The sequence below is a fragment of the Hyla sarda genome, chromosome 6 (assembly GCF_029499605.1).
Source record: "Hyla sarda isolate aHylSar1 chromosome 6, aHylSar1.hap1, whole genome shotgun sequence".
NCBI lineage: Eukaryota > Metazoa > Chordata > Amphibia > Anura > Hylidae > Hyla > Hyla sarda.
In genome coordinates, this window is record NC_079194.1 from 208,883,260 (window position 1) to 208,904,816 (window position 21,557).

Consider the following 21,557-nt stretch of genomic DNA (forward strand, 5'->3'; position numbering starts at 1 on the left):
AAGGCATAATTACATCATATGAATATACACCACATAATAACTTTGTGAACGTCAAGGAGAGAAAGATTTAATGATGGAGAAACTGGAGAGACCAACACTGACTACTTAAGCGAAAGGTGACACAAGATGACAAAATTATAGTGGTAAATCACAAAGTATATGTTACGTTATGTGCTCCGGCCGCACACGCTGTCTGTGAGCGCATGGTCCCCTTACTTGCTGCTGCCGACGGGGCTGGGACTCGCATCGCGGGACGCACCCGCATGCGAGCCCCAGTCCGTCACTCTCTGGGTGTTTCTCCTGCCTCCGCCTCTCTGCCCCGGCACACGTGTCCCCGTCCCCTAGGGCGCACGCGCGCCGGAGCTTTAAGATTTAAAGGGCCAGTACACTCATTAGTGTAATTCACCTGTGGCTCATTTATAAATTTCTTCACCCTCCTCATTCCCCTGCCGGATCTTTGTTGCCTTGTTCCTTAGTATTGCCTTGCCGTGTATCTTATCCCTTGCTTTGTGACTTTGACCTAACTCCTCTGCCGCCTGCCTACTGAACTCCTGCTACGTCTTGACTACGCTACTGTGCCGCCTGCCCTGACCTTCTGCTATCCAGACTACGAGCTGCCTTATCCCTCCTGTGCTCGCATCTCCTAAGCCGCCTGTGTGGTCAAGCCATGCCAGGGGTAGCGACCTGGGTGCCGCCTGGCGCAGCAAGTCCATCCCGCTTTGCGGCGGGCTCTGGTGAAAACCAGCGGCACCTTACACTCTGCTCCCTGGTAAGGTCCGAGTCATCTGCCACACAAGTCCAGCGGATCCACATCCACCGGTGTTCCTGTCTTCTGAAACGTGAGTGTTACAGTAAGATCTGGCCATGGATCCCGCTGAGGTACCCTTGCCTAAAATAGCGGATCTTCCCTCCGTTGTGGTACGTCAGTCGCAGCAGTTGGACCAACAGGCGCAGCAATTTTCTCAACTTTCAGCCATGATGTAACAGCATTTGGCCTAGCAACAGCAGCAGGTACCACAATCAGGCCCACTCCCACCTTCAGCTCCTGCAGTGTCTTCTGGCTCCCAGCTACGCCTGCCTTTACCTCCCAAGTATGATGGGGATTTTTTAAGTCATGCAGAGGCTTTGTTACACAGTGCTCCATGCACTTGAAGCTCATGTCTGAACGGTTTCCAACGGAACGTACGAAGGTGGTCTTTGTCATTAGTCTACTGTCCAGAAAAGCCCTGGCTTGGGCTACACCCCTTTGGGACTGTGGTGATCCAGTATCCTGCAATTTTTCGGCCTTCTTGGCAAAATTTCAGAGTGTCTTTGAGGAACCCGCACATGCCTCTTCAGCTGAGACGGCGTTGCTGAACCTCTGTCAAGAGAATTCTACCGTTGGTGACTACGGGCTTCAATTCTGCATTCTAGCCTCTGAACTTTCGTGGAATGATGAGGCCTTGTGTGCCACATTCAACAAAGGACTGTCAAGCAGAATTAAAGAGGCCGTTGCAGCACGAGATCCTCCATCTCCTTTGACAAAATGTATCCACTTGGCCACACGCATTGATGTGCGTTTTGCTGAGAGACAACAGGAACTGCACTTAGAGAGGGAACCTGCCCGCCTGACACCCATGTTTCAACGTCCACCTCTTCAGTTTCCTGCGCCTCTTGTAGAAGAAGCTATACAAGGAGATCGTTCTCGTCTTACGCAACAGGAGAGATCACGACGACGCAATGAGAATTTGTGCTTGTATTGTGCTAGCCCGGAGCACTCTCTCAAGAACTGTACAGTTTGCCCGCACCTAGGTTACGTGGGAAAGGCGTGAAAACTACCTCTCCACGCTTAACTATTCCTGTACATGTCTTCGCTTCAGCCTAGTTTTCCTTCAGTGCTACAGCATTTTTGGATTCTGGATCAGCAGGTGACTTTATTGATGCAGCTTTAGTCCACAAGTATCATCTTCTCCTTACTCGGCTTGCCAAGCCCTTGTTCTTCTCCTCTGTTAATGGACAAAATCTGGACTGTAAGGTTCACTTCCGTACTGAATCTCTATTCCTGCAACTGGGAGTATCGCATTAAGAAAAGATTGAATTCTATGTTCTGCCACACTGTACTTCTGAGATTCTTCTTGGCCTTCCTTGGCTGCAACGCCATTCCCCGCAACTGGATTGGAGAACTGGAGCAATAATTCGCTGGGGACAATCCTGTCAAAATGTTTGCCTCCAACCAGTTTTGCGTAAAGTTGTTTCTCGTCTTCCTCCTTTACCTGGCCTTCCGCCACCTTACCAAGATTTCTCTGATGTTTTCTGCAAGAAACAGGCTGAGTTTCTGCCTCCACATCGTCCTTACGACTGCCCTATTGATCTTCTGCCTGGTACCACTTCTCCTCGTGGAAGGATATACCCTCTATCAGTTCCTGAGACCAAAGTCATGGCTGAGTATATCCAGGAGAATTTCCAAAAGGGATTTATCCCTAAGTCCTCTTCTCCTGCTGGAGCAGGTTTCTTCTTTGTAGGGAAGAAGGATGGCTCACTCCGTCCATTTATTGACTACAGGGTACTTAACAAAATCACGGTCAAGAATCGTTACCCTCTACCTCTTATCTCAGAACTTTATGACAATCTACGAGGTGCCAAGGTCTTCTCCAAGTTGGACTTATGCGGTGCGTATAACCTCATTCGTATTCGCAAGGGAGATGAATGGAAAACGGCCTTCAATACTCGAGATGGAAATTTTGAGTATCTTGTAATGCCTTTTGGTCTCTGCAATGCTCCAGCCATTTTTCAAGAGTTTGTATATGATATCTTCCGTGATCTTCTCTACACCTGTGTTGTCGTATACCTAGATGACATCCTGATCTTCTCTTCCAACCTAGAGGAGCAACATTCTCATGTTAGTCTGGTTCTTCAGTAACTACGGAGGAATCATCTCTACGCAAAACTGGAGAAATGCCTGTTCGAGAAATATAGTCTTCCGTATATTGGCTATATCCTTCGGGCCTACGTGCTATTCAACACTTTCTGGGATTTGCTAACTACTATCGTCAGTTTATCCCACATTTTTCATCCTTGTTTGCTCCTATTGTGGCTCTTACTAAAAAGGCATCTAATCATAAATCTTGGCCTCAAGAGGCTGAAGAGGCCTTCTCCCGTTTAACATCAGTGTTTGCCTCTGCTCCCGTGCTTACAAGACCTGATCCGGAGAGGCCCTTTGTTTTGGAGGTTGATGCCTCATCTATTGGAGCGGGTGCCGTTCTCACTCAGAAAAACGCCAAGGGCAAGAGTGTAACTTGTGGGTTCTTCTCCAAGACATTCTCTCCTGCTGAGAGGAATTACTCCATTGGAGATCGTGAACTCCTCGCTATCAAGCTAGCTTTGGTGGAATGGCGACATTTATTGGAAGATTATTCTCATCCGGTCAGCATCTACTCCGACCATAAGAATCTTCTAAACCTTCAGTCTGCTCAGCGTTTGAACCCCCGCCAGGCAAGATGGTCACTGTTCTTTTCGAGGTTCAACTTCTTCTTTCACTTTCGTCCAGCAGACAAGAACATCAGGGCTGATGCTCTCTCCAGGTCCTCTGACGTCATTGGTTTTGACTCCACGCCTAGGCATATTATTCTAGGCTCCTGACCGTTTGATTCCTGCCACTCCTGACGAGATTCAACAAATTCCTCCGGGAAAATTATTTGTGCCCGCCAGATTGAGACGCAAGGTCCTGAAATGGGGTCATTCTTCCTTGAATGCAGGACATCCTGGAATACGCAAGACTTTACTTATTTCCCGGCACTACTGGTGGCCCCATGTTGAACGTGATGTTTCTGATTTTGTTCGGTCCTGTGAAATATGTGCCCGTGACAAAACCTGCAGGACTCTTAAAGCCTTTACTCATTCCAGAGACTCCCTGGTCCCATATTGCCATGGATTTCATCACTGATTTGCCACCATCTCATAATAACGCTATCATCTGGGTCATTGTAGATAGGTTTTCCAAGATGGCTCATTTCATTCCTCTACCAGGTTTTCCTTCTGCCCCGCAGCTGGTGAAGTACTTCTTGTTACATGTCTTTCGTTTACATGGTCTTCCTCAGCATATCGTTTCAGATCGAGGTGTGCAGTTTGTCTCTAACTTCTGGTGAGCCCTTTGTAACAATCTGGACTTCTCCTCTGCCTACCACCCTCAGTCCAATGGTCAGGTGGAGAGGGTTGATCAAATCCTTGAGACTTATCTTTGGCATTTTGTTTCAGCTCGCCAAGATGATTGGGTCGACCTTCTCCCCTTGGCTGAATTCTGATTTAATCATAAGGATTCCGAGTCCACGAGGTCGTCCCCCTTTTTTGTTGTCTACGGACTCCATCTCAGTCCTCCTCTTCCTCTGCCAGTCTCCTCAGGTGTGCCCGCTGTTGATGAGCTGGCCCGTGACTTCTCCACCATCTGGTAACAGACCCGACAGTCGTTATCCCAGGATTCTTCACGCATGAAGGCACAAGCGGATAAAAATAGAAGACCTCCTCCGTTCTCTCCTGGAGACATGGTGTGGCTTTCATCCAAATACATCTGCTTCAAGATCCCTTGTCACAAGCTCGGTCCCTGATACCTTGGTCCCTTCCAGATTCTACAAAAAATCAATCCTGTCTCCTACAAACTCTGTCTACCTGCTACGTTACGTATTCCTAATTCCTTCCATGTCTCTCTCCTCAAGCCTCTTGTCATAAACCGGTTCTCTCAGAAGAATCTTGTCCCCACACCTGTCTCCGGCTCTTCTGACTTCTACAAAGTTAAACAGATTCTTGCGACAAAAACTGTGAGAGGTAAACAATTTTTTTTTGGTCAACTGGGAGGGGTACGGTCCTAAGGAGAGATCTTGGGAGCCTGAGGAGAGAATATCCTGGACTGTGAGCTTTTCAGGAGTTTCCTTTCTCGTAAAAGGAGGGGGAGACCAAAGGGGATACTGTTACCTTACTGTTACCCCCTCCCCCCAGTGCTCCGGCTGCACACGCTGCCTGTGAGCGCATGGTCCACTTACCTGCTGCTTCCGACGGGACTGGGACTCGCATCGCGGGACGTGCCCGCATGCGAGCCCCAGTCTGTCTCTCTCCGGGTGTGTCTCCTAACTCCGCCTCCCCAGTTCCCTAGGGCACGTGCACCAGAGTTTTAAGATTTAAAGGGCCAGTATGTTCATTAGTGTAATTCACCTGTGGCTCATTTATAAATTCCTCCACCCTCCTCACTCCCCTGCCGGATCTTTGTTGCCTTGTGCCTTAGAGAAAGCGTTCCTCAGTATTGCCTTGCCGTGTATCTTATCCCTTGCTTTGTGACTTTGACCTTGCTCCTCTGCCGCCTGCCTACTGAACTCCTGCTTCGTCTTTACTACGCTACTGTGCCGCCTGCCCTGACCTTCTGCTATCCAGACTACAAGCTGCCTTATCTCTCCTGTGCCTCGCATCTCCTCAGCCACCTGTGTGGTTGAGCTGTGCCAGGGGTAGCGAACTGGGTGCCGCCTGGCGCAGCAAGTTCATCCCGCTTTGCGGCGGGCTCTGGTGAAAACCAGCGGCACCTTAGACTCTGCTCCCTGGTACGGTCCGAGTCATCTGCCACACAGGTCCAGCGGATCCACATCCACCGGAGTTCCTGTCTTCTGAAACGTGAGTGTTACAGTATACATCCGTACAAAAGACCATCAGAAAAGGGGGGGAGAGATGTGCTGATTGTAGATTGGTATGTAATAAAACATATTCCAAAGCATGAACCATATGAGTCTGTCCCCATATTAGAACCCCCCCCCCAGTAGGCAGATAGTACCCCCAGATTAATCCCCTCCCCCAGTAGGCATGTAGTACCCCCAGACTAACCCCCTCCCCCTAGTAGGCAGGTAGTACCCCCAGATTAATCCCCTCCCCCCAGCAGGAATGTAGCACCCCCAGATGAACCCTCTCCCCCAAGTAGGCAGGTAGTACCCCAGATGAACCCCCTCTGCCCAGTAGGCAGGTAGGGCCCCCAGATTAACCCCCTTCCCCCAGTAGGCATGTAGTACCCCCAGATTAACCCCCTCCCCCAAGTAGGCAGGTAGTACCCCAGATTAACCCCCTCCGCCCAGTAGGCAGGTAGTACCCCCAGATTAACCCCCTCCCCAAATAGGCAGTAGTACCCCCAGATTAACCCCCTCCCCCAAGTAGGCAGGTAGTACCCGCAGATTAACCCCTCCCCCTAGTAGGAAGGTATTACCCCCAGATTACCCCCCCAGTAGGAAGGTAGTACCCCCAGATTAACCCCCTCCCCCCAGACCCAGTAGGCAGGTAGATAGTAGTACTAGTACCCCTAGGAATTGAGTGCAGAACCTTGCAATCACATTCATTTACTGTCAGAGAGGTTGCACAACTAACGACATGTGTGGTAATGTTGTCAGTTCGCACACGGTTGCGTCACGTCACGCTCTAGGGCCGGCGTCAGGATGCCGACCCTTGAATTCTGGGACTCAGTGTGATGTCACATGACATGGTGAGCTGCGCGAACATTCGAGGCCTGGGCCGACGGGCGGTGAGCCGGAGCGGGGCGCAATAAGGAGCCGGAGGCAGCGGCTTCAGTCTCCGCCTCCTGCTCCAGGCAGGCTCTCGCACTGCTGGCCCAGCAGGCCGACATGGCAAGCTGCCTGCTGAACCGGGATAGCGCAAGAGGACAGGCAAACACCGACTCTGCCCGGGGGCCCCCGGGCCAGCTCAAGGCCCCAAGCAATTGCTTGGTTTGCCTGTCCTGTTGCGACGTGCCTGGTTCTCCAGGGGGTACTTGAAAAAAAATCAGTAATGGCAGCCACAGCCACTGGTTACTGGTCTGGACCACTTCAAGAAATGGTAGGCTGACGTCACTGTACCGAGGAGCGGAGCAGGACAGCAAAGGGGAAGTGCGGGCACTGGGCTGCTGTGGGCAGTAACTACCATCAGCTTTGTTGCTCCACTGCCCCTGCAGACCGGGGACCTACTGCTATGAGCCATAACAATAGGTCCCCAGACCAGAGGAGCAGTGGAGCAGGACAGTATGGCTGCCTACAAATTTATATGGGGGCAGTTTGGGGGCATACAGCTATATTTGGGGGAGTTTGTAAATAGGTGGGTATTGTACTGCAGAAAGAAGCTTATAATGTTTGTTTGGCCATATTTTTGGGAATGGGCTGTCAAGGGAAAAAATGTTGAGAACCACTGCACTAGAGAGATTACTGTCTGTATCGTATTACGGAGAAGCCCGTTTTATGTAAGCACAAGAGCAGTCATGCACACAGCCGTGTGTAAGTAGTAGAACATGACTCCGGGCCTGGACCAGTCACACACGGTAACCACCCCCGGCCTCCACAGCAGAGCTTCTAGGTTTTTCTTTAAATTTGAGCTGGGACCTGTCCCCGTGACGTCAGCACAACCCCGCCCAACACTTCTCGCTATAGGGCAAGAGCAGTAGACTCGTCAGTGTAGTAGGCGTAGACTTGTCCGAGTTTGTAGCGCATGCGTAGTAGGGCAACGAGTTAGGGGGAGGGAGGAGCCGCCATTGCTGTGGCCGGTGTGACAGGAACCGAGATCTGGAGCGCATGGAACCCATTCACGCTAACGGGCCTTAGCTCCCGGGGGGCGCGCCGTTTTCACCGTGTAGCTTGTCGGCTATTGTGGTTTTAAGTGTTAATAGGAAACGACTTACAGGGGGAGGAGGGGGGCTGGGAGTAAGGGAGAGCGAAAAGGGGTGTGGGAGGGAAGCAGTACCCGGGGAGGAGGTGACTTGAGCGCACGGCTGGTTACTGATCGGTACCTCTCCAGCTGAGGGAGCAGCACGGACACTCGGCGGACCGTTATACGGGGCGGCGCAGGTGACAGCAGGACGGGGGCCCCAGGCTCCATTTGATGGATCCTCGGATCGCCTGGTTCCAGCCAGAACAGCTCGGCCCCTCCAACAGCCTGTGGATGCAGATCTGGGAGACGACGCAAGGCCTGAGGAACCTGTACTTCAGCCACAGCAGCCCGGCCTCGTCCCCCGCTCACAGCGGCTCCTCCACCAGCAGCTCCTCCGGCTGTGAAGCCACCATGTACCGGGACACTGGGCCGGTCCAGGCCTCTCCTCCCGCCCCCGCCACCTCTCCACTGGCGGAGCAGGGGGACTTCTTATCCTTGGAGACCTCCAACAACAACAACCAGCAGCAGCAGAGCCCGGGGGGCTGGAGGAAGGACCTCACCAACCGCAACAAGCGCAAGCGGGATAACAAGGCCAGCACCTTCGGCCTCAACTACACTCAGCTGCAGGCCGGGGCCCCGGGGAGCCACAGCTCCGGAGCCGCCTACACGGGGACACCCTGGAAGAGCCGCAACTACAGCGACGAGGTCATAGGGTGAGTGCTGCTCAGGGCCCTCTACTGATCTATCACTGCTCAGGGCCCTCTACTGATCATCTCCTGTCACTGCTCCGATCCCTCTACTGATCTATCACTGCTCCGATCCCTCTACTGATCATCTCCTGTCACTGCTCCGATCCCTCTACTGATCATCTCCTGTCACTGCTCCGATCCCTCTACTGATCATCTCCTGTCACTGCTCCGGGCCCTCTACTGATCTATCACTGCTCCGATCCCTCTACTGATCATCTCCTGTTACTGCTCCGGGCCCTCTACTGATCTATCACTGCTCCGATCCCTCTACTGATCATCTCCTGTTACTGCTCCGGGCCCTCTACTGATCTATCACTGCTCCGATCCCTCTACTGATCATCTCCTGTCACTGCTCCGATCCCTCTACTGATCATCTCCTGTCACTGCTCCGGGCCCTCTACTGATCATCTCCTGTCACTGCTCCGGGCCCTCTACTGATCATCTCCTGTCACTGCTCCGATCCCTCTACTGATCTATCACTGCTCCGATCCCTCTACTGATCATCTCCTGTCACTGCTCCGGGCCCTCTACTGATCATCTCCTGTCACTGCTCCGGGCCCTCTACTGATCTATCACTGCTCCGATCCCTCTACTGATCATCTCCTGTTACTGCTCCGGGCCCTCTACTGATCTATCACTGCTCCGATCCCTCTACTGATCATCTCCTGTTACTGCTCCGATCCCTCTACTGATCTATCACTGCTCCGATCCCTCTACTGATCATCTCCTGTCACTGCTCCGGGCCCTCTACTGATCATCTCCTGTCACTGCTCCGGGCCCTCTACTGATCTATCACTGCTCCGATCCCTCTACTGATCATCTCCTGTTACTGCTCCGGGCCCTCTACTGATCTATCACTGCTCCGATCCCTCTACTGATCATCTCCTGTCACTGCTCCGATCCCTCTACTGATCATCTCCTGTCACTGCTCCGATCCCTCTACTGATCATCTCCTGTCACTGCTCCGGGCCCTCTACTGATCTATCACTGCTCCGGGCCCTCTACTGATCTATCACTGCTCCGGGCCCTCTACTGATCTATCACTGCTCCGGGCCCTCTACTGATCTATCACTGCTCCGATCCCTCTACTGATCATCTCCTGTCACTGCTCCGATCCCTCTACTGATCATCTCCTGTCACTGCTCCGATCCCTCTACTGATCATCTCCTGTCACTGCTCCGGGCCCTCTACTGATCTATCACTGCTCCGATCCCTCTACTGATCATCTCCTGTCACTGCTCCGATCCCTCTACTGATCATCTCCTGTCACTGCTCCGATCCCTCTACTGATCATCTCCTGTCACTGCCCCGATCCCTCTACTGATCTCATCCCATCCTCCTGTCACTGCCCCAGCACTGATCCCTCGACTGATCTCATGTCACTGCTCCGATCCCTCGACTGATCTCATGTCACTGCTCCGATCCCTCGACTGATCTCATGTCACTGCTCCGATCCCTCGACTGATCTCATGTCACTGCTCCGATCCCTCGACTGATCTCATGTCACTGCTCCGATCCCTCGACTGATCTCATGTCACTGCTCCGATCCCTCGACTGATCTCATGTCACTGCTCCGATCCCTCGACTGATCTCATGTCACTGCTCCGATCCCTCGACTGATCTCATCCCATACCCTCCTCCTGTCACTGCCCTGGGCCCCATACCCTCTACTGATCTCATGTCACTGCTCCAAACCCTCTACTGATCGCATACCCTCCTCCTGTCATTACCCTGGGCCCTCTACTGATCTCATGTCACTGCTCTGGGCACTGAACCCTCTACTGATCTCACCCCCTCCTCCTGTCACTGCCCCGGGCCCTCTACTGATCTGTATGTGCTCTCATCATACCCTCCTCCTGTCACTACCCCGGCCCCATACCCTATATTCATCTGACATACCTTCCCCTCTTACTGTCCTGTTTCTTGTCCCCTCCTCCTGTCACTGCCCTGTACAGTTACCTAATCTCCTGCTCCTGTCACTGACCTTTACCTCATGTCATCCCCCTCCTCCTTTCATGTACCTCTCCTCCTTTCATGTACCTCTCCTCCTATCATTGCCCCGTATATCCCCTTATTCCCTCCATGTTGCTGACCTGTATCTCACCTCATGCACTCCTCCTGTGCCTTCTATCCTGCTCTTGTCACTGAACTTTACCTCATGTCATTCTCTCCTCCATCTCATACCATGATCTCACATTCTCCTTCTGTCACCGTACTGTACCTGATCTCATACCCTTATCCAGTCTCTACCGTGTACCTCACCTCATACCCTCCTCCTGTCATGTGCCTACACCTGACAACAGGACTTGCATTCTTTATTTATCTGTATCCAGACCTGTACTTGACTCTATGGCACGCCAGTTGATCCTATTTATTTCATCTGTATGCCCACTCACCTGTACCTACACCTTTTTTGTTTATCTTTAAAGGAGTACTCCGGCGCGCACTTTTTTCCTTTTATTCCATCCGGGCTGCAAAATAAAAGAAAACACACTTTCTCTTACCTGCCAACGAGCCCCCGGAGCCCCGGTACACTCCAGTAAAGGTGTTCGGTCCCCGAGCTGTATTCTTCTTACTTCCTGGTAGCCCGGCAAGTCACACGGAGCTTCAACCTATCACCGGCTGAGGCGGGACATCGCTGCGGCCGGTGATAGGCTGAAGCTCCGTGTGACGTGCCGGGCTAACAGGAAGTAAGAAGAATACAGCCCGGCGACCGAACACCTGTACTGGAGTGTACGGGAGCTTCGGGGGCTCGTTGGCAGGTAAGAGAAAGTGTGTTTTCTTTTATTTTGCAGCCCGGGCGGGATAAAAGGAAAAAAGTGCGCGCCGGAGTACTCCTTTAACAGCACTTAACCCTTAAGGACACAGCCCATTTTGGCCTAATGGAAATATGTCACCAGTGTCACCTACACTAACCTGTCAGTACCGACAGGTAGTGCAGGTGACACTGATGACAATGGTAATTACCGTGTCCCATTCCCTGGAGGGGATCTCAGGTAATCTTGTCCATTAAGCTTCAGCTCCGGCCCGGCTTGGGACCAGGGCGGAGCTTAGTGACCTTACTGCTGCTGTTCTCTAGCAGCGGGAGCCAGCAGGGAGCAGCAGCAGTGACTTCACTAAGCTCCGCCCCCGTGCCCCAGGCCGGGCCGGAACTGAAGTATAACGGACACTATTACCAGAGATCCCTGGCACGGAACGGGACAAGGTAAGTACTGTTGTCACCAGTGTCACCTGCACTACCTGTCGGTACCGACAGGTTAGTGCAGGTGACACTGGTGACGGATTTCCTTTAACCTGATAACGACCAAGGACGAGTATAGACATCCTGTTTGGCGGCCGTTCCGGCACCTGGACGTCTATACTCGTCCTTGGTTCTCGTGGGTGCTGCCCAGTGCACCCACGAGATCGCGGCGGGGACTCGGCTGTAACACACAGCCGGGAACGAAGTAAAAATCGGTCCCGGCAGTTTAACCCTTACAGCCGCGGTCGGAAGTGACAGTGGGCTGTAAGTGTTATGACAGAGAGAGGGAGCTCCCTCTGTGTTCCCTGCAGCGCGATCGCGGGGTGCTGTGTGTAATCCCCGGCGGGCGGGGACCTGCATTACTGCCGGGACAGAAGAAAACTTCGGTCCCAGCAGTTTAACCCTTACAGCTGTGGTCGGAAGCGACCGCGAGCTGTAAGGAGTTTTGACAGAGGGAGGGGGCTCCATCTGTCTGTCTCCTGTAGCACCCCGCAACTATCGCAGGGTGCTGCTGCTTACCTGGGCAGCCGGGGGTCTTTACTAGGACCCCCAGGTCTACCCCAGTTATTGTCTGTGAGGACACGTCCTCATATGCTGCCTGCTAGTGTAAAACTAGCAGGCAGCATATATCTGCAATGCTTTGGAATACTTAGTATTCCAAAGCATAAAAAAAATGAAAAAAATATAAAATAAAAATAAATTTATTAAATAAATATAATGAAAAATAAAAATGAATAATGTGTAGGATCACACGGCGCACATCCGCAGCATATGACGTGCTGCGGATGCCCGCCAACAGTCACAATAATGAGCTCCCTGCTGCGGCTGCGTAGCTTTGTGTGTCCACTAATAGCGTCGGATTTCCCGCCGAAAGTCATGAGCGGACACCCTGAGCTACCCGGCCACAGCAGTGATCACGTGTGTGTGAAGCCTTAATGGGGTATAACCAACTCCAAAAAGTCTTTCTCTCATACTAATTCAACCTACCTTGACTGACCTTGTGTTTAGTTTTCAACATGTTTGTCTGACCTACAATCCTAACTTCATGACGTGGACCCAGCAGACCCCCCCCCCCCCCCCTCCATTTACCTCTGCCTGGCCCCCATGGTATTCTTCCTTATGCATATCTCTTAATATACAATATTTTATCTTGGAGTCACTTGGCCTCTGTGGGTTAATGAAATTGTCACATGTTTTTGCATACTCCTAAATGTTATTGCTTACTTTTAAAGGTCACTATTTGATTTGTCTTTTTGAAATTGTATTTGAGGAAGCGTTTTCAGGGCTCTTTCCACTAGTGTTGTGCTGTATTTATTTCCAATGCATATTACAGAAATCACCATCATTCGCATCAGTCTCTATCCACCAATGGGCATCCCAATCTAATCTGAATTTAGCATGTGTACATACTCAACCACCAGTATATTGATACAGGGACACTCAAGACTCCTGTTCTTGTAGTCAGTGGGGTACGAGTGATCGAACCCTTCACTGTTAAGACGTTTCACCTATTCTTTAGATCAGTGGTCTTCAACCTGTGGACCTCCAGATGTTGCAAAACTACAACTCCCAGCATGCCCGGACAGCCAACGGCTGTCCGGGCATGCTGGGAGTTGTAGTTTTGCAACATCTGGAGGTCCGCAGGTTGAAGACCACTGCTTTAGATGGTCGATAAGTTTTCCTTGGGTTCCAACCACAAATATAGCAATTTCCGGTTGGACAGCTACAGTTGTTTTGGTATGATATGAAGGTTAGCAGTCATTAAAGGAGTAGTCCAGTAGTGAACAAGTGGTGAACAACTTAGCCCCTATCCTAAGGATAGGGGATAAGTTGCAGATCGCGGGGGTCCGACCGCTGGGGCCCCCTGCGATCTCTCTGTACGGGGGCCAGGGTCTCCGGCCAGATAGCAGGTGTCGACCCCCGCACGAAGCAGCGGCCGACACGCCCCCTTAATACAACTAAATGGCAGAGCCGGAGTGCTGCCTTCAGCAATCTCCGGCTCTGCCATAGCGATGTATTGAGGGGGCGTGTCGGCCGCCGCTTAGTGCGGGGGTCGACACCTGCTATCTCGGCGGAGACCCTGGCCCCCGTACAGAGAGATCGCAGGGGGCCCCAGCGGTCGGACCCCCTGCGATCTCAAACTTATCCCCTATCCTTAGGATAGGGGATACGTTTTTCACCACTGGACTACCCCTTTAAATGCTTTATCATTTGCTAGCTTTAGAGCTTCATATTTCTAGATTTTGCTGGACTGTGGACTTTGTAACTGAACATGAGCCAATCAAGTCAAAGTTGTCACAGCTTTTATAGAAACTCTGAACAAGTTTCAGTGGAACAAGAAGTCTGTTTTTCAGTCCCATTTGACATTCTTTATCTTTACCTGTGAAAGGGGTATTCCATGTTTATACATCTTATCCCCTATCTAAAGTATAGGAGATAAGATGTATGATTGCAGGGGTCCCACCTCTGTGATCTCTGTGCAGCCCCCGACATTCTGTGCCGGGTGCTGCCTCAGAGACAGGGATGTGATGTCAAGCCCACTAACGACGTGACGCCAAGCCCCCTCCATTCATGTCTATGGGAGGGGGCGTGACGGCTGCACTGAGATAGCGGGGGTCTCCAGCGATCATACATCTTATCCCCTATACTTTTTGATTTAAATAGTCAGGGTGTGTTCACACATTGGAAAAATCCTTTGTGCAATCTGCAGCAGGAGTCACACGTTAGTAACTAGCAACGGGTTTTCCGCTGCAGGAAACCTGCTGTGAGTTATGCCAAAATTAATTTGAATGGGTCCAGTCCGCAAATCTAACACTATTGCGGACGGTCTGTGCACCCATTTAAAACAATGATAGCGAAACTTGCAGCGGGCAACTTGCTGCTAGTAATAGCGTGTGAACCCTTGGTTTTTTTCCTGGCAGTTTTTGAGCCAAAGCTTTTAAAAGCTTTTTTTAAAAGGGATAGGACATATAAGAGAAGAACTTCTTCTCCCTTATGGATCCACTTCTGACTTTGGCTCAAAAACTGCAGAGGCAGTATTCCAAAAGCTGCCAGAAAAAAACCCAAGTGAAAACTTGACCTAAGGCGTTCCCTCTGCTTTGTGCAGATTCTGCATCAAAGATACGTTCACATGTACAAGATCTGCTGCATATCTTCTGCTGCTGATTTTGCTACTCATTGACATCATTGGGGGAAACATGCTATCTTGCAATTAGATCCACTTCTGTGAATGAACCTTTAACCCCTTAACGACGCAGGACGTATATTTACGTCCTGCGCCGGCTCCCGCGATATGAAGCGGGATCGCGCCGCGATCTCGCATCATATCGCGTCGGTCCCGGCGATAATCAACGGCCGGGACCCGCGGCTAATACCACACATCACCGATCGCGGCGATGTGCGGTATTAACCCTTTAGGAGCGGCGGTCAAAGCTGACCGCCGCTTCTAAAGTGAAACTGAAAGCATCCCGGCTGCTCAGTTGGGCTGTTCGGGACCGCCGCGGTGAAATCGCGGCGTCCCGAACAGCTGATCGGACACCGGGAGGGCTCTTACCTGCCTCCTCGGTGTCCGATCGACGAATGATTGCTCCGTGCCTGAGATCCAGGCAGGAGCAGTCAAGCGCTGATAATGCTGATCACAGGCGTGTTAATACACGCCTGTGATCTGTGTAAAAGATCAGTGTGTGCAGTGTTATAGGTCCCTATGGGACCTATAACACTGCAAAAAAAAAAAGTAAAAAAAAAAGTGTTAATAAAGGTCATTTAACCCCTTCCCTAATAAAAGTTTGAATCACCCCCCTTTTCCCATAAAAAAATAAAACAGTGTAAAGAAATAAATAAATAAACATATGTGGTATCGCCGCGTGCGTAAATGTCCGAACTTTAAAAATATATAATTAATTAAGCCGTACGGTCAATGGCGTACGCGCAAAAAAATTCCAAATTCCAAAAAAGCTTATTTTGGTCACTTTTTATAACATTAAAAAATGAATAAAAAGTGATCAAAAAGTCCGATCAAAACAAAAATCATACCGATAAAAACTTCAGATCACGGCGCAAAAAATGAGTCCTCATACCGCCCCGTTCGTGGAAAAATGAGTTATAGGGGTCAGAAGATGACATTTTTAAACGTATAAATTTTCCTGCATGTAGTTATGATTTTTTCCAGAAGTGCGACAAAATCAAACCTATATAAGTAGGGTATCATTTTAACCGTATGGACCTACAGAATAATAAGGTGTCATTTTTACCGAAATATGCACTGCGTAGAAATGGAAGCACCCAAAAGTTACAAAATGGCGTTTTCTTTCCGATTTTGTCGCACAATGATTTTTGGGTAAAATGACTAATGTCACTGCAAAGTAGAATTGGCGACGCAAAAAATAAGCCATAATATGGATTTTTAGGTGGAAAATTGAAAGGGTTATGATTTTTAAAAGGTAAGGAGGAAAAAAGGAAAGTGGAAAAACCCTGAGTCCTTAAGGGGTTAAAGGGGCACTCCGGTGAAAACCTTTTTTTCTTTTAAATCAACTGGTGCCAGAAAGTTAAAAAGATTTGTAAATTACTTCTATTAAAAAATCTTAATCCTTCCTGTACTTATTAGCTGCTGAATACTACAGAGGAAATTCTTTTCTTTTTGGAATGCTCTCTGATGACATCACGAGCACAGTTCTCTCTGCTAACGTTGTTATAATAATAACGCTTTATTTATTGTTGTCCTTAGTGGGATTTGAACCCAAGTCCCCAGCACTGCAAGGCAGCAGTGCTAACCACTGAGCCACCATGCTGCCCTTAGCATACACTTTCTATGCATCTGCTATGCATGGTTGCTAAAATGGACAGAGATGTCGGCAGAGAGCACTGTGCTCGTGATGTCATCAGTGTTCCAAAAAGAAAGGAATTTCCTCTAGCATTCAGCAGCTAATAAGTACTGGAAGGATTAAGATTTTTTGATAGAAGTAATTTACAAATATGTTTAACTTTCTGCCACCAGTTGATTTAAAAGAAAAAAAGGTTTTCACCGGAGTACCCCTTTAAGAAGTGATTTCTCTCCTTATTTTCTGTGATGCAAATTTCAGATATTTTAGTAAGGCATGTGGTATGGAATCCCTCTCTAAACGAGGTGAAGTTTTCATGTGGCTCTTGCTGTCCCACTGTGGGAGCTGATAACATTTCTCCTTCTGCCAGACCCAAGTTTACCATGTTTAGGCTCCTTTTTGATGGTCTGACACTTGCCTAAATGCCAATCTAGTAGATCAATGCTCCTTACGGAGCCTTTTACACAGTTCCATCATTATGTAGGTAGGTCAGCATGAACAATCGCTGGATCGTTCGTGCAGGTATTTGTATCCTTCCTTGATAGCACACACATCTATTGCTTATACAGGGCGATGTATGGTCGACTGAGTTTTCAATCAGCAAACTTTTAACACTGGTCATGTTCTGAGGAACGAATGTTCATATCAACCAATATTAGCCCTGTATAAAAGGTCCTTTATATAGAAAGCCATTAATCTTATTGTAATACTTTGTGGTGGTCAATTCTGGGGTAAAGGATAGTCTGTCATCCTCCTCCAAAAATCATATGTTGTACAATGGTGTAAGAAGCTGGACCAGCAGCTTCCTTATAGCATATATCTGTTTGAGACATCCCCTTTACTAGTCAGTGGGGGCATTTACAAAGAGTGGTGTGAATTTTCAACAGTTTTAGAGCCCAAATGTTGCGGTGAACATTGCAGACGTGTGCCAAATTTATCAAAGGGCGCACAGACTTTGAATCACCGCAGAACTGCACTACTTTAGTCTGTTTAAAGAATACCTGTCATCAACTTTTTATATTGTATTCCTAATGAAAAGTTAGAGGCACTGTCATTGTTAAAAACTTTTCATATATTGCAGGACTCATTATAATATGACATTTCACAAAATACACCTGTTAAAAAAAAATTTACATTTTCACCTGAAATTCAAGCTTAAAATAGCTGCCACTAGGGGTCGCCTGTCTTTTAGCCAGACAGACTAGTCTAGATTTTACAGCATACTGGATACCTGCCGTAAAGCATACCGGTATCCAGTATAGGAGATTTCTGTTGATTGTATGCAAAACTACAGCTAAAGGATGTGTGGACATGCTGGGATCTGTAGTTTTACAACAGCTGGAGGCAACACTGCTCTAACAGTTATTTACAAACATTGCAGCTTCAGTTGTTACTAAACTACAACTCCCAGCATGCTGAAATAGTCAAAGCTTTCTTGGACTCCTGATTGACAAAGAAGTTGATCAGACATTCAGGAGTCTGTGAAAGATGAATGACACACATAGTGATTAGCATCCAGCTTTACTAGGAGAAGATAAAACAGAACATGTATTCATAAAAATGCTGTACTTTTATCTAAAAAATCCTTGCAATATTTTTATAAAGATCTATTCTTACATTTATACATTTTATCCTGTTATGAATTCACCATAATGTCTTCTGATTACTGCAGGCAAGCTCCAAGTATCTTTCTCTGTGTGACATGACACAGCATAAAACCAGAGAGGAAAGGGTTACAGAGTAGAGAGTACTGATTGGCTGACTGCACAGGCTTGCTCCTGTGAGGGAGACAGACAGACACGCCCCCTCCAGTCTGCACAATGAAAAAGTAACTCACCAGCAGATAAATGCTTATATCTCTGGACATATAGGTCCGAGACACATAAAAATTATATGCACATGATCAGGATTGGGTTCTGAGTAACATATCACTTTTTTTTTTCTTTTTTTTTGCACTATGACAGGTATGCTTTAAGCCTATTTGCCATATATCTTCATTAAAAAAAATCATTATTTCCATCACTTTTTTACTGTTTAAAAAGTGGCCACTGGGGCTCTCTTCTATAGTGTTCAGCAGGCCCCGCATAGCCTCTGGACTTGTGCTGGATTGGCACAAGCCCAAGCTCCGGAAGTGCGGGTGGGGTGGGACATGAGTGCGGCTCTGCTCATCTCTGTATGATTGACAGGCAGGGAGCTAGCACTGTGCATGCCACGTGGCGCTCACAGGGTTCTCTGAACACACATAATTGGCACAGGGTTTGTAAAACTCACCATATTACTGATGCTGTGCTTTATATTGCAAGGTGCACGGCAGGCAGCACGGCTCTGATCTCCCCTCTCTCTGTATGCCTCATGATTTGCATAACAGAGAGGAGGGGACTCACATCATGCCTGCTGTGATTGGCTCCCTGTTCTGTGCGCGCAGCATAGAACAGGGAAGGGCGGAAGCATTACTCGGCAGGCTTCAGGTGATGTATCGCCCCCCTGTAGCAGAAAAAGCTCACAGGCAGTGAACAGACATTTATAAAGGCATAACTCAATAAATAATGGGCAGAATTAAAAAAAAAAAGTCCTGTGGACTCAAGGTGAAAAGGGGAAAACACAAATAAGAAAATAATCCCTCTTTAATTATCGCATAGAGTTCTATAGGGCAGGGTTGACTTGCCCCGTGATAACTTTTATATCTGGCCTGTGCGACGTTTCACAAAATGTCCCACTCAATAAATCTGTGGCAACTGCACAAAGTGCTCTAAATAAGAACACTTCATGGTAATGACATGGAAACGTTCTAAATGAAATTTCCCAGTCTAAATGGTTTGATAAATTCCCCTCAATGGGTATAAATGTTGACATTGTGTAAAAGCTGTTAATAAAAGGGTTGTCCAAGCACATAGAATATATAACACTTGTCTTGAGGTGCTAAAAAGATAAATGTAGGAAAAAAGTCATACTTGCCTACCCAGTCCCCAGCAGCTGTCGTTCTGACCCTTCCCAGTCCCAGCTCATCACAGCTACTTCCTTTTTTTTTTGTGATGGGGTGTCTCAGCAGGGGTGTCTCAGTAGGGGTGTACCATTTTAGCCAGTAATACTGTATTCTAGTGATACCTAGGTAATTGATGATAATGGTAGAAGTCACCTGCAACAGTTTTAAGAACCATGACACAAGGACTGGAAATAAGTAGTCCACTGCTTAATTTTTTGCTGAATTGCTGCACGTGTCTGCTAATCCAACATTTAACCAATCCTACACAAGTTCACCACCTACACAGTATGCTACCCCAGGGCATATAAATAATAATCCTACAGAAAAATGCGGGTAGACTCAACAAATGATAAATAATACGTAATCTTTATTGGACATACAGTGATCCCTCAACTTACAATAGTCTCAACATACAATGGTCTTTTCTGGACCATTGTAACTTAAAACCAGACTCCACATACAATGCTATGGAATATTACATGTTCTGTACTTTTTATCTGGGCCAGGGTTAGTTGCTCCTTTGGACACCAGGTGAGGGCGGATTCATTTTCCTTTTTTTAGGACATTGCGTGTTCTGTACAGGACCCTGAAGAAGCTTCTGTCCTCTACATAGACCGGTGTTTTCCAAAGAGGATGCCTCCAGCTGTTGCAAAACTACAACTCCCAGCATGCCCGGACAGCCGAAGGCTGTCCGGGCATGCTGGGAGTTGTAATTTTGCAACAGCTGGAGGCACCCTGGTTGGGAAACACTGACAGACAGTGATTTACAGCTCCCAGCAGCTTTCTTACTTTTATATGGAAGGACTTGCTTTATCTGTATTAGTTATCTACTTATTTTTGTTTAATCCTCACTTTTTCATTTTTTTTTCGATGACATTTTGGGGCTTCAGAACCAATTACCAGGTTTCCATAGAGTTATGGTTTCAATATACAATGACCCCCTCGACTTATGATGGCCTCGACATATGATCATTTCAACATATGATGGCCTCTCAGAGCCCATCGTATGTTGAAGGCAGCCTCGACATATGATGCTGCTGTGTGTCGGGGCCATCATACAAACAGCTATCTGACAGCGCTGACAACTTCAGCAACTGATAGTTGTTTAATGCGCCCCATGTGCCCCGTTCTGCCTCCTGTTACTCACATGCTGTCCTGCTAACTCATAAAGGCTTCCACTGTGAGCTCCGTGTAAACCCCCCCCCCCCCCCCCCCAGTGCAGCCATAGCCAATAGCCTGCAGCATCTTGCTGCAGGCATCCAATGAGCTGCTGGCTGCCCTCCCCTTTCTTTCCTATAGAGCTGTAGTCGGCAGGATCGTAATGGAGGACATTCTGTCCCCCCTGAAGGTATTTAAAGAACTGTACAGTACTGTAGGCAATGTCACACATCACATACAATACATATACACACTATATACACACTATAAACATACATCAATGTTTCCCGATCAGTGTGCCTCCAGCTGTTGCAAAACTATAACTCCCAGCATGCCCAGACAGTCAATGGCTGTACATGCATGTTGGAAGTTGTAGTTGTGCAACAGCTGGAGGCACCCTGGTTTGTTAAACACTCCCCATACACTCCACATACAACGGTCATCCCAGAACCAATTAGCAGTTTCCCATAGAGATATGTATTCAACATACAATGGTTCCGAGGCCCCAGAACCAATTACCATTTTCACATAGACATATGTACTCGACATATGATGGTTTCAACATATGATGGTTCTCCTGGAACCAATTAATATCATATGTTGAGGGACCACTGTACAATGGTTTCAACATACAATGGTCATCCTGGAACCAATTAATATTGTAACTTGAGGGACCACTGTATACATATACATTTTAAAACTTTATTTTTTTATTTTTCTTTATCTCACACAATGCACAAAAAAAGTCCTGCAGTAAGAAATGGTGTAGAGCAACAATATTCTGCTCCAAAAAAAAGCGGGGAAGAGGTGACTGTAAACAAATAACAATATAGGAGTCTGTAAACAGGTCCTGGAAAAGTAATTCCCTTAGTGAAGCATAAACTGGATTTCACAGTCCCCAATAGGCCAACCTGTAAACATGTGGAGAAAAATACATATGGGGGAGATTTATCAAAACTTGTCCAGAGGAAAAG

The 21,557-nt window shown here is 48.3% G+C and overlaps 1 protein-coding gene across 2 annotated transcripts in view; it reads left to right on the plus strand.

The window, feature by feature from the left end:
* The first annotated feature begins 7,232 nt into the window (after positions 1 to 7,232).
* The window catches only part of TENT4B (terminal nucleotidyltransferase 4B), a 77,436-nt gene continuing 63,111 nt past the window's right edge, over positions 7,233 to 21,557 (plus strand). The window contains exon 1 of one of the 2 annotated variants that reach the window (XM_056526343.1): positions 7,233 to 8,348. In XM_056526343.1, coding sequence (XP_056382318.1) covers positions 7,867 to 8,348 — 482 coding nt within the window. In that variant the 5' untranslated portion in view covers positions 7,233 to 7,866. The remainder of the gene's footprint in view (positions 8,349 to 21,557) is intronic. The other variant, XM_056526344.1, reaches the window with a different exon arrangement.